Source organism: Dromaius novaehollandiae, chromosome 3, assembly GCF_036370855.1.
Source record: "Dromaius novaehollandiae isolate bDroNov1 chromosome 3, bDroNov1.hap1, whole genome shotgun sequence".
NCBI lineage: Eukaryota > Metazoa > Chordata > Aves > Casuariiformes > Dromaiidae > Dromaius > Dromaius novaehollandiae.
Window position 1 is genome coordinate 56,109,248 of NC_088100.1, and position 17,367 is coordinate 56,126,614.

The window sequence follows — 17,367 nt, forward strand, 5'->3', positions numbered from 1 at the left end:
ATGCAAATACATGCTTGTGTGCTTTTCTTAATACACAAATATACAACTTGTATGGACAAAGTACCCATCACACACCTCTGCCTACTGAAAGCTCACACTAGGCATCAAGTATTAAGACTGCAAACTGAAAATGCCATCTTGCTAGTGTGCAGCACTGTTCAGAACATGACAAGTTTCTTCCAAGATGATAATTTTAAGCGTACCAAAATTCTGATGTTTTTCCTTACTAGGTCCTTTCCTGATACTGGTCTACTCTCATTTTAGGGGGAAGAAGGGGGCAGATTTAATTTCTGGTTCCAAAATTCAGATGAGATTTCTGTTTCTAAGTGTTCAGTCACTGTCTCAGTGAAATCAGCAAGAAGAGGAATGAAACAACTGGAAATGGGTATTCAGTTCAGCTTTAACTAGTGTCATTTCTGTGTATTTCTACTTTTTTTTTCATTATTATATGATGGAATATGGTTAACCTGAGGAGAGAGATAAAACATTTAAATCCTCTACAAATCTGAACTACTAGACAGTACAGCTGTTCACGTACCAAGCAGACTACCTTTGTAAGAGCAGACATCTACATTAACTAAATTCAGTGCAGAAAACAGCGTGTAGACAACTGATCTGTCTTAAGTTGATCTCATCTACTGAGGAAAGGATAAAGGAATGAGAGAGGCAGCTTCCCTGGAACTTTAGCTAGTCAATATACACTCCTTTACGAAACGTCTATAAGTAGTGTTTTAGTTGAGAACGTTCTTCCCAAGATTCTCCATCGTGATCCTGAGCCTCAGTATATGCCAAGAACTTTCTTTTCTCAGATGCAGGAAAGTTGAAGCTGTTAAGAGTTACATAATAGACAAGGGAATGAGTTAATCAGGTATCCCAGACACTTGTTTTTCCTATAAGGATTGAAACAAATTACTTTTTGATTTTGAATTGCTTGTCAAAGTAAATCCAGTGGTAGACAAGCTCTTCAACTGAATATTTTTAATCTAGAACCTTACATTTTACCTGTCTGGATTTAATATTACTATTTAACCTCACGAGGCATTGCTATCCTTCAAGGAATTCAAAGGCCCATTAAGAAAAGCTCAGAATATATGCACTGACGTCTATTTTTGGAATTCAGGTACAAGACAAAAAGGACACTTAGAAGTAATGTGAGAATAAAGATTTTAGTATCAAACCATCAAAATTAACTCTACTGTAATTCTGAATGTTTGCTGAAGTGGTGATCTTCCAGGACATTTCTTGAAGGTACTCATTGTTTAAATGCGTGCAAGTGAAGTACTGGAAATCTGATAACTGAAGCTTTGTTTGAAATTCTCTGCTCTTACTAAAATCTTTATACGAGCCACTGAAGCACATGCAATGAATGCAATAGACAGACATCTCATTAAGTGTAGATTTGAAAGCTGTATGTTTAATAGGATCGGTATTCCTAAACTCATTATACTAGGCTAGTATCATTCTGGGAAAGTGCACAGATTATAGCAACTTGTAAAACATTTAAAGAGGTTTTATAATTCCATGTCGAAGAAGCATTCATCTCTACAGGGAAAGTTTTTATTAGGAAGTAGTCTGGTAAGGAAAGTGGATGCATTCTAAAAGAAGTACATTACTGCTACATCAACTTTACCCTTCTTTCTGAAATTTAATTTTTAATAGCTTTTTGTATTACACATTTAAGATGCCACATCCTGTCTATTACCTTCCTCTCATATTTTTAAAATCATCCACATACAGTTTTGCACAAATAAGTCTCTACATTTCTATTCAGAAGTTAAATGTCAAATACGGAATGTTATTTTTGTTTTGCTGTCAGACCCAACTGCACACAAATATCTTATGATCAACTTAATAGTGCCAAATACATAAGAAAAAACTTAATCTTCATCTCCCAAAGTCTTTACTTTTACTTTATCATCTGAAAAGGCCAAAGGTGTCTTTTTTTTTTTTTCTTTTTTTCTTTTTTTTTTTTTAAGTTTCAAGGTTAGCCTTCTCTCTCAGACCTTCGTTTTATCATTATGTAGCAGATCTGAGAAACACTTCCATTGCTTCCGTTAGATCTAATGGAACTTCTCTAAGGCAAAGTCCGTAGGAGATGTGGCTGGACACTCTTATTTTAAAGTAACCACAATGTTCCCATTGTTAAGATCCCAGGTAAGCTGGCTTTGCCCAGCTGGATGTTTGCCTTGCTTTGAGCAGGGGGTTGGACCAGGTGATCTCCAAAAGTCTCTTCCAACCATAACTATTCTATAAGTAATCTCTAATTTCACAGTCTTTTTATTAGTAGCCTAACTTAAATTTCATCAACACATGCTGTGCACAACAATATCTGAGACACCATCTGCTAGTACCTGTCTGTGCTAATGTCTTGTTGGTACTACGCAAAAACATCTTGCTATAGCTGCTGATTTTGCAGGGCTTCCTTTCATTATGAATTCTGAATATACGTGGATGTTTGAGAAAGAGGTTTGCATATTGGGAACAACATATTCTTGTTCTACTTCCAAGGCTTTTAGGTTAACTGCAGTACGTGGATAATTTGGTCTTTCATCTTATATTTGATCGATAATTTATCATCCACTATTTGATCTTCTGATAAGTAAATCATAAATGGGATAGTCCAAGTACTACCTGAAATCCAGAGCAACTGTGACTGCCTCTCACTGTATATACAGAAATAGAAAATCAAAAGTGATATATGTAGCATTATGTGGTGCTGGAGCAACACTATGACTGCTTAATGGAATTTCATCTGGTTTCCTTTATTGGCTTCTGAAAACAAAATTATTAATTGACAAAGAGGTAATGTCTTTTACATCAGTGGCTAGAAACACAAAACCAAAGTGATTTACATGTGGCGAGGCTGTTTTTCTCAAATGGAGGCTTACTTTCTCAAACTCAGGCTATGCAGATAAGCTAGTCTCCATATTCAAAGGGTAAAACAGCTGAGCATACCATGTATTTTGTCTTGATAAGCAGAAATGATGAAATGATGAAACAAAATTTTTTAAGCAATGGAAGAGCCATACTCCATACTCAAACACTGTAAGAAGCTGCAGAACCTGACAGATAGTGTTAGCTATCAGTTTGTTTCAGACCTTCGGTTTTTTTGAGACTGGAAAAGAGAGGGGGACTGACTGTACCTGAGGAAGCTCCATCTCCAAAACTCAACAAATATTACCAAACAAAGAAAAGTGCCAAGTGTAAAATTAGCTAGTCTGTGTTATTCTTCATTTCTATTTTATTTGCAAACTTGCCCTCAGCTACACCTCTCTTTCCTCACTCTAATGTGAGCAGGAAGACTAAGTCTACAATTGGTAAACCGGTGATGCTTCAGCCATCTGTGGTTAAATTTAATGCCTAAAGCACTGTTCAGACAAAGCTACTGTCAGCTGGGCTCTCATGAGGCCCTTGTCCTATTGGATGTCTCCAGCTTCCTAAACATCAGTATTCTCACCCTTCTGGGTCATTTCCTTAGCACACCTCTTTCCTGAAAAATTTTCCTCTCCACAAATTCACAAACGAAGGCCAAAACAATTTCCATCTATGTTTTCTCTTGGGAAGTCATCCTCAGTCATAAATGCAACACTTGAAATAGGACACAATTTTATTTATCCAGTATCAGCTTCCACCTGGCACTCATCAGCCTTGGTACTTGCTCTGCCATTCATAATTCAGTTGGAGAAAACACTGCATGCTCTCTACATGGATGATGTGTTTGGACTAACTGAATCACCTCAATTTATATTTGATAAAGAACGTACTCTGCTAGTCTTTATAAAGTTCCAAATAAGACTCCAATCCCACCAAATAATTTCAGTCTTTATGGGACAGATTCATTCCAGAACATTTTTCCTTCAGTTCTCCTGTACTTGTCTCAGCAAGAGTGCAACAAAATTTCAGTCACCTCATTTCCATTTCCACCTATTGTTTATATATACAAAGAACGTAGCAATACCCTCCCCTGCATATCATACTGTACCATCATAAACAGCCTATATCCTGCAGGCATGGCTCACCCAAGTAGCTAGCCATCATTTAAAAATAGCAACAACAACCACCCAAAAAAACCCACAAAAAAACGAACAACACCACCACACACAAAACAAATCCAGGGACCTTATATTAAATAACACTGAACAATGCTGTTCAGTATTGCATAATTCTAGACAAAAAAATGGTCATATATGAGCCTAAAGTATCATCCCCCTGTTTAAGCACAAAGGCTGGGAACAAACCAAAAAAATCTTGGCATTACCAAGCAATATAGAATAGAGACATGGAGACTACTACAACAGCTTGCTTTAAGGTAGTTTAATTAAATCACATTTTAATTACTTGTAATAGTGGAAAAAATAAATTTCATTTGCATTCCACAAGTGAAATTAGGCAGCAGTTTGTTAAAATATTCAGTTCCCATTGATAAGGGAAGGACTTTCAGCAAGCTTTGTTGCAAGTATCAAAGCCTGGTTATTGTACCTCCTGTTACTTAAACTTATTGAAATCCCCACCTGGCAAACTGTAAAACCTTAAAGGGAAAACAAGCACAGAAGTAAAGTGTTGCAGACAGCATTAACTAACTCTAGCAGAAAAAGAACTGCATTTAATAATAAATTTACTCAAATCTCCTTTTAACCCATCAGAATCATTTGTTATTCATACTTATAATCCATACAAGATCAAGTCACTTTGAAGTTTATCATTTAGAATGTACTAACAAGCCCACTTGGGCAAACTAGTAAACAAATAGTCCTACAAATTAAAAACACATTTTCAAGTGCTGGCTTTCTTAAGCTTCCTCACAGAGCTATTATACATTTACTTGAAGTCCATTTACTCGCACCTCCCACACACTTTATTTAGGAAAGCTATCTTATCACAAGTTGTTATACTAGAAAACTTTCTAATTTTTTCGCTTACAGAGAAAACAACAACAACAAAAGATAAACTGCCAAAATCTATCTGTTCCCAAGCCAGAACGCTAGGTTATAGACTGTTAAAGATAATTATTACAACTGAATCATAGTACGTACAGTTTGAGGGCAGTAGGATTTAGAATTGCTCGAAGATGTTTCTAAGCTTGAAATAAAGAGTTTGGTGGATTCTCAAAGTCTGTCCCTGTTACTGACTGCCACACCACAGACAGATTTGAACTACAGCATGATTAATAATAAATGCTGGAAGCATTATCGATTACATCCAAAGAACATTTAGAATTCTGGGCTCTCAGAAAAGGAATATATTAATCTATGTAAGACAGTAGAGTTAAATGTAACCTCATTATCAAATTTCCATACTTATTCCATTCTTGCTTAGTCCCCCAAAAGCAGACACAATACATGCAAAACATCTATGCTGCATGAAGCTTCATACAAAGCTACTTTAAAAGATACTTACATTTGCAAAGCTAAGTACAAAGATAAATATCAGGAGTGGTTAGTAAGTCTTCAGGCTTCGAGGTGGCTTATAAAATCAGATGCAGTGATCGACCTCTGTAAACAACTTTGCTTAGGAGTACTGGCAGGACACAAGTCTTAACTTATCCTTGCTGCCTTACTCATCCATCCCTTCTCTGATTCACTTAGCACCTATCTTTGACAACAAGTAAGCAAAAGCTCTTCATACTTTCCCTACAGTGTAACATCCACTCTTTTTTAAGTGGATTTGTCCTGTGCAGCTAACGGAAAGGGGTCTATGATTAGATAATGCACAACAACTCAGTGCTAGCACAAAATGTCAATTAAAGCCAATTAAATTACATCCACACAGGTAGAGCTACTGAGCAGACCACTACCACCTTCCTCTGACTAAGCAATCATAACTTCCTGCCATCCTCCATTTTGGCCAAAAATAGAGAGGGATGAGGCAAACAAAGCAAAATCCACTAACAAACAGGAAAATTATTTAACATTCAGGTGTCCTGGTTTCTAAATTCAGCTCTGAGAAATTTTTCTGGAAGATGAGATCATTTTTTTCTTTCCCCAACAAACAACTCATTGCTTTCTGCTCCATATCTTGTCTCCACCTTGGTCCTGTCTGACTATACCCACATCAGAAGGCTAAGCAGGCCAAGGGATGACTACAAGCACTGTCCCACATTTGTTTAATTGCTAGTGGTTCTGCTCTGATTTTGGCCACTGTTGTCCCAGGCAGTGCCCAGGGACACCTCACAAGACAGTGCAGGCCAGGGACAGTTGCTGGTATGCAGTATGGGCAAGTCTGCCTTTCTAGGGGGGAAGAGAATTCAGCAGGTCCAGAGAAGAGACCCTTGAGCATATAATTTACTAGTGTTGACTTATCCTCTCTCTCTTCTTTGACTTCTCAAACTACTCCCCACCTTCTGTGCCACTAGTCACAGCATCACAGAACAGCTGAGGTTGGAAGGGACCTCTATAGATCATCTAGTTGAACATGATGAAGCAGGGTCACCTAAAGCACGTTGCACAGCACCCTGTCCAGATGGCTTTCGAGTATCTCCAAGTCATAGGTGTCTCCTGTCTTTGCCTTCTGTCCCAACAGAGAGGAAGAACAAACCCAAACCTCCAGGTAGCTCTGAGCCTTCCCCACACTAGCACTGCCCTTTCCTCCGCCTCGCCAGAGCCTCCAGCTCCGCACACTGGGGAGAGACGCTGAGCAGACCAGTTAGTCTCTCATATTAAAGAAATTGGGTAAGGGGGGGTCTGTGTGTAGAAGGCAAAGACTGTCAATTCCAGTATCCAACAACCCCTCGCTGTTCAATGCTGTGCCAAATGGCTCAGCTGCTCCACCACTGTTTCCCTGACTTCTGATCCCTTTATCCATTTCTTTAAAAACCCTCTTCCAATCTGTCTTCCTAAATATCAACTCATTTCCCCACATGCAGGGGAGTCTGATAGCTTTTTCCTGCACAGTGTGGAGCAGCAGTTGGGCGGTGGTACAGCGAGTCTTTCAAGAAAGCACTGAATGCTAAGGGTGTGCACACTTACTAAAGCAAATGATGAAAAAATAGAAATAAAGAAGCACAAAGCAGCATGCAGTTGCAGCTGGGAAACACTCAATTTCCTTGTGATGCCATGAAAGACAGGCTCTCTTTTTTCACTTGCAGTGCTGGTATTCAACCCGGCCCAGGGCAGCCTTGGGCAGGATCGTGCATAAACATTGCAAAAACAGGGCGCAGGCAGCAGCACGTGTGGTGAGGACAGACCAAATCCTCAGCTATATTAACTGCTTAAGATCAAAGATGGATTCAAACACATATGAAGCGATACCATGCAAGACAAAAAGTGCACATTCATGATGAAAAGACTATTGATTTAGTCACTGCTAAATGTCCAGTCTCTTTCCAATGAGGCTAAATTTCTTAAGAGCAAAAGAACCAGAGGAGGCAAATTAATTCTTGAAGAACTACTCCACCAGTTTGGCTAAAACGTCAGCAAGGTATCAAGTGAGAGAAATTTCAGTAGTTATGAGAGAACAAACACTGAGCATTACAACGTGGCTACCACTTTTAAAAACAGAGGGCCACCAGCTCCAGTTACAATAAAAGTTGCCTAAGTGTGTTACACTTCAAAAAGAGGAAAGTTCAAAACATTTGCACTCAAATTTACCAAGAAAAGTGACATCTTCAGAAATGTAAACAATTAAAAGTAGTACTTGACAACTAATTTATTAGATTTCAGTCCCTCAGTTCAACACATGAAGAATTACTAATGTGGCACCAGTACTAGTCACATTGTCCTTATTCTGTAATTCCTTTTGTTGGGGTAAGCTAATGGCTACTTTACGAAGTGAAATTTGGTAATGAAAACGATCTAGTGCTAGCCAAATAGCTCAATACATACATTGAATATCTGAAGTATTATAAAATTCTGGAAAAGATTATTTGTATTCTATTTAACACAGCTGGCTAAATTAAGTAAACAGAAAAGATTCTGCCACAGATTAGTCACAGCTATGTTTTGTAATAAACTTCTTAAAGAAACTCAGAATTTAAATATTATAGTTCTAAGATTAGATGTATATAGAAACTAATCCTAATTATTCAAATAAGGACCAAATATGCTTTCTAAAAAGCTGCCTGATTAACCTGCCACTGCCCAGCAAATGATCAGAAACATAAAAAAGAAACACATTTCATACAATTTGCAAGAAACAACACTTAAGGCTTTGTCGAGGTGTCAATTATTAAAGACTAAACTGCTTTCATAGGAAAAGGCTTTCTAAAATAGGAGCAAGTAATAGCGCATAAAATGTTAATGCAGAAAATGCTACATAATGCCTGATAAATGACTAGGTTTGGGCTTTAAATGCTTAAGCACAAAAAAAGAGAGGGCCCTGCTGTGCTTTGCACTGAGTAATTTCCAGCTTTAAACTATAAGATATCGATACAAAGCAGCATTTTAAACTAGAACTTATATCTAATGTGGAAAACTAAACAAGAGTTAAGTACAAGTTGAATAGCTTCAGACAAGTTAAAATCAGCCAATTTAACCAAACACTGAAGTCGATTATTAAAGTTGGTGTTATGGTTGTTCATTTTAACTCTTCCTCATTTTACTTTGGGAAAGCTCATTTAGTTAGTATTGATGCCAGTGTAAAATTCAATTCTATATGACTACTACAGATATTATGTATTAAGTATTAAGAAAATAAATTTTGTGAGGTGTTGAGCTGAAGGCAGGCATTTAAGACACTGACTGTTGTTTCAGATGCACGTCAATATTATCTGTGAAGCAGTTGTGGTAAGTCTGCTTGATCATTGCATGGACTGATTAATGCAATACAAAATTTCAGACATTTAGGATGACTTTATAATTTGTATTCATTTTTTCTCAGGTATACTTAAATGATACATAGTTTTTAAAAACAAATTAACTTGATGAGCAGGAATTGTAGGCAATACCACCTACACGGAGAAGTCTGCAGTACACAGTAGAGCAAGATTATGTATAAACCCAAAGATTTTAGTGTTATTAATGTAAATCACTATGGGGCTTTATAATGCTCCTCCAACTAGAGCTCAGCTTTTCTTTTAAAGCAGTGTTTGCTATTTTCTATGACGTTTTGTTATTACATTTTTAACATCTTAATGCTATGCTAATAAGACAGGAATTTAATATTACAAAAATTCCTTTGAAAAAATCTTACACTCAAGATAAAACTCGCATGTCTTTCAGACATCTGAAACTGCCCAGAAGTACAGTTGAAAATCAGGTATTTAAGTTATTAATGCAAATATAAATGCACACTAAATTGTTCCTTATATAAACTATATAATATCCACTCTTTTTAACTCTTTCTCCTTACAATGATAATTAATTCTCAAGTACGTAAGAAAAGATACTTAATCCTTTTTGCATAACATATTAGAAAATGTACTTTTTTCCCCCTCAGGAAGTGTTTTTACCATTACACACCATAACTACAAGAGCTTTAAAGTGCTCAGTGTACCATGCCTACAATACTTTACTGCTTTACTTTAACTATACTGGTCAGTACTCCATTAGCTTTCTGTGCCCAGCAACTACAATACGTATCCTTGCCAAAAAGTGAAAAAAGACCAAAACCAGGGCTTCTAAAATTTAATTTTTAGCCTGTTCAATGCATTTCTAGAATAAGAGCCTTATAAATGAACTCTGCTCTCACACTGCATAGTTCCCAGATAATAGGATCTATTCCACATGCAGTTGTGATGACCCAGTACCTCATATAACTAAAGCAGTTCAGTTTGTGCCACCTAGTTCAGCCTAACTCATAGGATTCAACTTCACTTTACTATATTATACAAAGGAGTTTAACTGACACTTCTGTTGTGTAGCTTTCTCTAATTGCAAGTCTAGTTCATGGAAGATTTCAGAAAGCAAAAATACAACATGCTTGCATAACTTAAAAAAAATAATTAATGCTTACATTGAAGTGTCCTGATTCTTCCATCCAAAAGGCTTGAAACATTTGTCACTCACTTTACAGTAAGTAATACTCTGTTCCTTCTTCCTTCCTTCCATTCAACTGAATCTCAACTATCTAAATCTCTCAGACTGACAAACTGCATATAAGCAGAGCAGTAGCTTCATTACACCTGTTTCCTACTTTTTCTATCAATGGTCTAAATTCTGTAGCCTTATATAGTCCTTGCAATACTAAACCCAGTCCTCAGTTGATCCCTGAATACTAAAAATAGTGTTAAGTGTTAATCAGCAATGCTACTTACCACATTGAAGTCTAAGTTTTTTTCAACCCACTCTTTGGCTTCCTTGAATTCCTCTTTCATTTCCATGATATATAGTGTATCAAGGGCATCCACTATTGTTGCTCCTTGAATGTTACCTGAAATACAAAAAGACCAAGTGATTTACTTTCCAACAGAAGTCTTTTCAATTAAATCTAATCAATTTAAGTAATTTTAACTTCAAAATCCAATTTTAATTAATCCAGTTAAAAATTGGATGTATAAACATTGAAGAGGGTAACTAGTAATTGACAATCTTAACTTTGATACCCGTGCTGCAACACAACATCATAATATTGAAGTATTTTTTTCACGGATGAAGTTTTGAAGAGTGGCTCTGATGCACTGCATTTTCAGTGTTGCCTTTGAATTTGTAAACACTGATTAAAACAGGTTACTGTAAAATACAGTTCATAGAAGACAATAAATCTCTTTGGGAAACGATGACTGATTCTTCAGTTTGGAGTTAAAAATCAGTTACTTTTTTGTTTTTACACTCTGCTCAACAATATACATAAAGCTTTAAGAAGCTGATAAGTAGTGACTACACTGCAGTTAAGCAAGCCCTTTTAGAAGTACCCTCTCCAGAAAACAATTTCTCTGATACTGTGCATCACCATATAAACTGCACAAGATAGCATTAGGGGGAGGAAAAGCTGACTTGCACACAGCAGAATTTTTCAGCTTCGGACAGACTGCCTGACACTGGTTTTCAGAGCTAGCTCTTGCTGTCTATACGGATGGCATCTTTCTACCTCTAATATGTAGACTGATAAAAGTCAGTTTACTAGCCTTCAGTGAAAGCTGCAAGATGAAGTATCACCAAGACAGTCACTCTGGCATGGACTAAATATGTTCATGATTCTGTACTGAAAGGGTAATTCAGAGGGTGGGGGAGAATGTGAAGTCACCCAAATTACTGTCCCATGCTTCCTTCAAATTTACAGTGATCTTTTGAAAAGACCAAAAAATTGCTCAAAAAAAGTTTAAATTCCTAGTCAATGAATAGTGTCAAAAATTCAATTTCAGCTACTTTACTTAATTTTATATTTCAATGCTGGTATTTTTCTCTTCTGCTTATCTTAATTATGATGTTACCATTCCTGAGAGAGGATCCTAGATACAGAAATGAACATTCAAAACTGAAGAATAATTTGGGTTGGAAGGGACACAGGAAGTTGTCTGCTCCAACCCCTCAGTCCCAGTGGGGCTAATTAACGACCCAGGTCAGTCACTGACTACTCGTTCAGGAATACATTTCACTGGCTGAATAATGTGTCAGTGGTTAGTTCCAGTGTTACCCAATTTGATTATCACCCTATCTATGAAATGATTTACCAAAAAGTAAGCTTCGTTTTGTAGACTTTTATCCAGTATCAGAATTTAACTGTTCATATTTAACTAGGAAATCAACTATTTAAGTGAACCCTTTCGTGGTTTACTAGCATCAAGGTTTTCTGCTTCTTCATGAACGGATGAGAGACTAGAATCCTCCATATAAGCAGGATAAACATCACTTTCTCAATTTAAGCTTCCAGGTGGAAAAAAAATTCCATGTATGACATCTTAAACTAATAATACTTTAAATTATTAAATTATTATACTAACGAAACTGCAGCATACTTTGGTAAGGAGGACATGTCATCTTCCCACAGCTTATGTGGGGCTTGGCTGCTCTCCTCTCAAAAGGAAAAACTTCACTTTAAACTTGGCAAAGTAACTTGTATTTTCCCTGAGCTGGCAAGAAAGTGAGATGGACAACCATGGAAAATTGCTTGAGCGCATGTGCTCAAGAACATTAATACAAAGAATCTAGAGATGTTTAATAACTCTGTACAGCAAAAGCAGCTCGTAGTGAAGTTTTACAACTGAGCTCCACTTACAGAAAAATCATCTGTATCCTCATTTGCTTCAGTGGATTTTGATAGGCTTGCAAGTGCAATGACATTCTTTGTGCTAATCCTCTTGTAATACAGCTAACGCCACCTCTAAAGTGTTAAACTTTGAATTTTGAGGATTACTACTTAACTCACTACCGAGTCAGGAGGAAAAGATGAGAATTCCACCCCGTTGGGAAACTGTCCTTGGAATCCTCCACTTCCTGCGATTTTTTTCTGCATCCAGCCTACGCAGAACGAGAACATGGTCTACTTCAAGCACTAATCTCTCTCTGCAGAGCAGAGAGAAGAAAATAGGAGAATCTAAAGTAGATCTTGCTTTATTTGAAACAACATTTGCCATTATTTTGAAGGCTTCAGAAGATAAAGCAATTTATATAAATATTAAATACAGAAGTCAAGTTCCCTTCCTAACAGTTACACTTCAAAATACCTGATAAAAGGACAGAGAATTTATTTTTAAAGTGTCAGTTTAGAGGCCAGAGTTACGACTTGTGAACAACTGCAGTTAATGCTGAGGTAGCCAACCCAAATTCTTTGGAAGAGTGTAAAGAAAATTGTGCAGCTGAGCAGTTCTTTTGTAACTAGTCAGTCAAACAAGTGGGGAAGAGAAGAAAATTTCTTATTATGGAGTAAGATCAACATTTCATAAGCCTATATATGCTACACTTCTTGAAGTGGCCAGATAAATTATTCAGTACAGCATCGTGCAAGTTTCTGTACAAGACTCCCAAGCGACTCAGCAGCCAAGGATTACATCAGGCAAAGATTATTACTAGGCAATTACAATACAAGCTTATTTTCATGTGATACAGAAGATTTGGACAGGAGGATCGTTTCATTAAAAGGAGAACACACCTTAGAAAACCACTACAAATTTGATTAACAGTGAGCATCAAGCTACAAAAAAAATCCCAGAAAAGTTACAAGTACTTTAGTGGAGTTTCACAATTGTTTTAGGCAGGAAGACAATATCACAACTAATATTCTGACCAAATTCATATACTTCAGATGAGTTTATCAGATAATATGAAAATTAGTACTCTCAAGACAGAAAACAGACCAAAATTCATAAACCAAACTTGAATAGAATGTCTCAGATAAAAGGGATAGAGATGCACAAGCTCACGAAACCAGGTGAAACATACTGCTAATCTCTACCAAAACCTCCAAACCACATACTTATATAAGCTCTGTAGTAGTTCTTTTGTTAAACATGCCTATGTTTCTATCTCTCCTCTTTACTACCAGCATCATTTGCTGCTGTGAGTGATTAACAGAGCATGTGTGACATAGCTTACAAGCTAGGTAACTGCAGAGAAAGCAAGAGAGATCAGTCAACATGAGACTTGAAAGCAGACTATCTAGCAGAGTCTGAACAACATTCTTTCAAGTTTAACACTGGCAATCTTTTAGTAATGATCTAGAAGAAAATATAAAGAGATCTCTGCTGCTATGACTTGTGGATGATGAATAAGGATGACTAATTACCCAGCATTTCTGAATAACATGGTATGAAACACAGAGCAGACTGGACCACATCTGGGTGCTACACGGTGGGTCCATTTAAACAATATGCTTTTTAATACCTCCTGATGCAAAGGAACACACACACAAACAAGAAAAGGAGGCCTGGATTAGAAAATGGGGTAGTCCCGTTGGGGCAGGAGGGAAGAGTGGAATAAAAATAAAGTGATCAGAGGGTGAATGGCTCTGTATGAGTTTCCAGGGTGACACCGCAGGGAGAACTGCTACGGCTGTCCTTGGATGACAGGCTTCTTCGCAGGGCTCTGACTGAGCTTATGTGGCCATATGGTTGAAGAACCACAGCTGGCTCCCGGCCAAGCAGTTTGGAGAGTGGGCCAAAAGGAGCTTTTATTTGTCTAGCCCAGCCTTTTAGACATGGTTTACATTTTTGCCAAGAGTCTGACATAGAAAACAGTCTGTTAGCATGCCAGAATCAATGCATGTTAGTACATTTAATAGTTTGTTTACAGCTTTCCATTCCCTTTGATACCAAGTTTGGTTCTCCAGAACATCCACATTCCTCGCCATTAAATATATTTGAATTTGAGAAATAATTAAAATATATACACATATATGAACACACACACGTGCGCGTGCACACACACATATCAGAGAACATAAAGAAAAATTTGAGCTCTGTGGTAATGCACTGTTTATAATCAAATGAAAGCCAGGCAAAAATACTGCTCTCCCCTTTACCTGAATTTAACTGCTTTTCTTTTTATGACTCACTGTCATACTCTGAATGGAAGAAAACTGTGGCAAAGTGTAAAACAAAACTGGAAGATACGGAAAGATACGGAACTATGAAGTGGCCTCAGCTCATGCTAGAAGTTAGCTCCCTTGCCCATAATAGTTCACTATCCAAAAAGCATTATAAACTAGGATTTCTTGGCAAGATTAAAATTCCTTGTTCTTGCATGACTGTAAAAGATTAGTAGAATTTTTTTTTCCTCCAGAAAAGTGGTTAAATTTTTGCGTTCCTGAGATGAAATACAAAAATTAGTACCTGACATATTTATATTTGTAATTTTTTGAGTGTGATGGAAGTTTGTCACATACAAATAATGGATGTTCCTTCAGAAAAAAATGCAAGTGCTCAAAAAGTTTTCTCAATTGTTGTCACATGAATTTTGACTACTTTGAAGTACAGTGGAAAAGAAAAAGAAAGCTTTATACATAGCTGTCTATATTCAGATTGCATTTAACCTCCCTCTGCCCCCCACGATCTTCTAGACTCTCCATTGTTTCGATACTCAGTGAGACAAACTTGTTTTGTCATTTTCTAGCTATTTTACATTGAAGAAGCTCAGTTCAAGCAGATGGATTCTATGAAACGTTCCTACCATTTGTAATTTAAGACTCACCAAAATTCCAAAAATATAAAAACATAATCCAGCACAATTTTTCATTTTATCTAGCCATTACGAATAATTCAGCTTTTCTTAATATAGGGAACAAGACCAGAAACTTCATAACATTAAATATCAAGAAAGTCAATAGAAAGCATCCAGATTTTTTCAGCTATATGTGCATGTGTTGTACAATGATAACTCTAAACTATATACTCAATATACCAAAGAATGCAAGTAGGTTTGAAAAAAATCTTAACATTTTGATTAGAGCTGTGGGTTTGTTAGAGCATTGTCTCAAAAGCTGACTCAGATTTTAAAACAGTGCTTTCCTTTATTTAAAGTTCACTGAAAAGGTTGCTATCCAATATCATTAGCAATTTAAAGTGCCAAGAGTGATTAATTATTAAAACATACTATGCCAAAACATGAAACTCTTACTCAAGTACTGGCAAAACCCCAGCAACAGTAAGATTTTTGAATTTCAGTCACTGTAACCATCTGGTAAGAGTGAAAAAAGAATGCTTTTTTTTAAAAAAAAAAAAAAAAAACAGATCTGGCTTTTCATGTGACTGCTACATGCAACAGTGCAGTGATACTTCTTGAATACTTTTTAATCTCTAGCATTTTGTAGTTCTGTGCATTTTAGAGCCAGCTCTGGTGTCTTTGTATTTAACAGCCCTCAATGAATTTTTTCTCCATTAGCTTGTCTGTTTGCTTTCTGTGCAAGCCTCTGGCATTCACTGTACCTCTGGCACCTGTACAGCTCAGCTCCTCATATTGTTATGAGCCACTTCCTTTCGTTTGTTTTGAACATGCCACCCACTGATTTGATCTTTCAACCTCACACAAAGGGTATTGCTCCCCACAAGGAACAATAACTCCTTATTCACCCCATCTATGCCACTTTTTATAGACCTTCATACAGTACACTGAAAAATTTTCAATCTTTACTACTTATTTTGCATTCAGGGCCCATTGTTTTGCATGTAATCTTACAATCATCTCTCTGGTGCCTCTGTGTGCCAGTTTAAATTTATGTATATTGGATCCCATTTGCTATTTTACAGTGCAATCATCATCTATCATGGAATCCTTTTGGGTTCATGGAGTTGTCTGCAGCTTGCCATTGTCTCTGCCACTACCTTGAATAACTTCGTGTCATTGCCAAACTCTGCCACTCTGCCACATTATTCACCTACTTTTCCAGGCCTGTGATTAGCAATGTGACAGCATGGCCTCAGCACATGCGAGAGTCCAGTAATAACCATGATAAACGCTTTTCGGAAATCTAAGGAGAAAATATAAACTGAACTTCCTTGTCTTAATACTGACTAACTTGGGATGGGGAGGGGAGAAGGCATTTGTGAAGCTTGACCTCCTTTCACAAATCCCGTGTTGAATCATTCATCCACGACCGCTAATTCTGTTCTTCAGACGAGTCTCTACTCATTTATCTGGGAGAGATGTCAGGCTTACTTCCAAAATTAACAATGTGTACAGAAATCTATAATTTCAGGGGATCCAACAGAAAAGAGAAAAAAGGATTCGGGGGGGAAGGGGTGGGGCTTAGAATATTTAACATTTAAATTCAAGTAACATTTAAATACATGTAAAATTACTTTTCTAGAGCTACATTAATAAGCTTACAGTTTAAAAACTCACTAGAAGAGAGTTTTAAATATGAATTTTGGCAGGCTTCAAAAATCTTCGTATACCTCAAAACTCTGAAGAAGAAAGTACAAAATCAGTTCAAATTGGAAGGAATAGGATCTATGATACTTTGGCTTTGCAGATTTTGACTGTGTATTAAATGCCTTCCCATTCCCACCCAGAAAAGGTCCTTTTTTCACTAGCAGTGAGACTAGTTACACCATGCCCACAAGTTACAGTATTATTTCCTGCAATGCTACACAGGAAATACAGTTACAGTTAATTAAAAAATCCTTTACTAACACTCACTTAAGTGCAGAAGGCATTTCTCAAAGAAGTTCTCTACTAGTGCAGCAATGCTCAGTAGTTTTGTGATTAGTACAGAAGGCTTCGGGGAGGAATAGATGCTGGGTTCTGGGAGTATTTTGAGGGGAGAAGGAAGTTTGTTTGCTTTTTAATAGCGCTTTTGCCACTCTAACTTTCTTCCACAGTAGGAGGATAAATGGATACAGCTGTACCTCAGCAAACATTTTTAGCAACCATCTGAAAACTTAAAAGTTAACATATAAAAGGTTAACAACACTTACACAGGGCCTAAATTCAACAAGGCAGGGAGAAATTTGTAGATATAGCAAAAGATATACTTGTATAAAAGACATGCCTTGAAAGGGGTAATCATCGTATTTTGCAGATGCAAAGGTACAGTATAAGCAGATGTTTAACTATTCCA

At 36.9% G+C, this 17,367-nt stretch overlaps 1 protein-coding gene across 1 annotated transcript in view; it reads right to left on the bottom strand.

Moving 5' to 3' along the window:
- The window catches only part of MAN1A1 (mannosidase alpha class 1A member 1), a 147,161-nt gene that overhangs the window by 90,538 nt on the left and 39,256 nt on the right, over positions 1 to 17,367 (bottom strand). Inside the window, exon 3 of the mRNA XM_064508926.1 lies at positions 10,190 to 10,305. Within this exon, the coding sequence (XP_064364996.1) occupies positions 10,190 to 10,305 (116 nt within the window). The remainder of the gene's footprint in view (positions 1 to 10,189; positions 10,306 to 17,367) is intronic.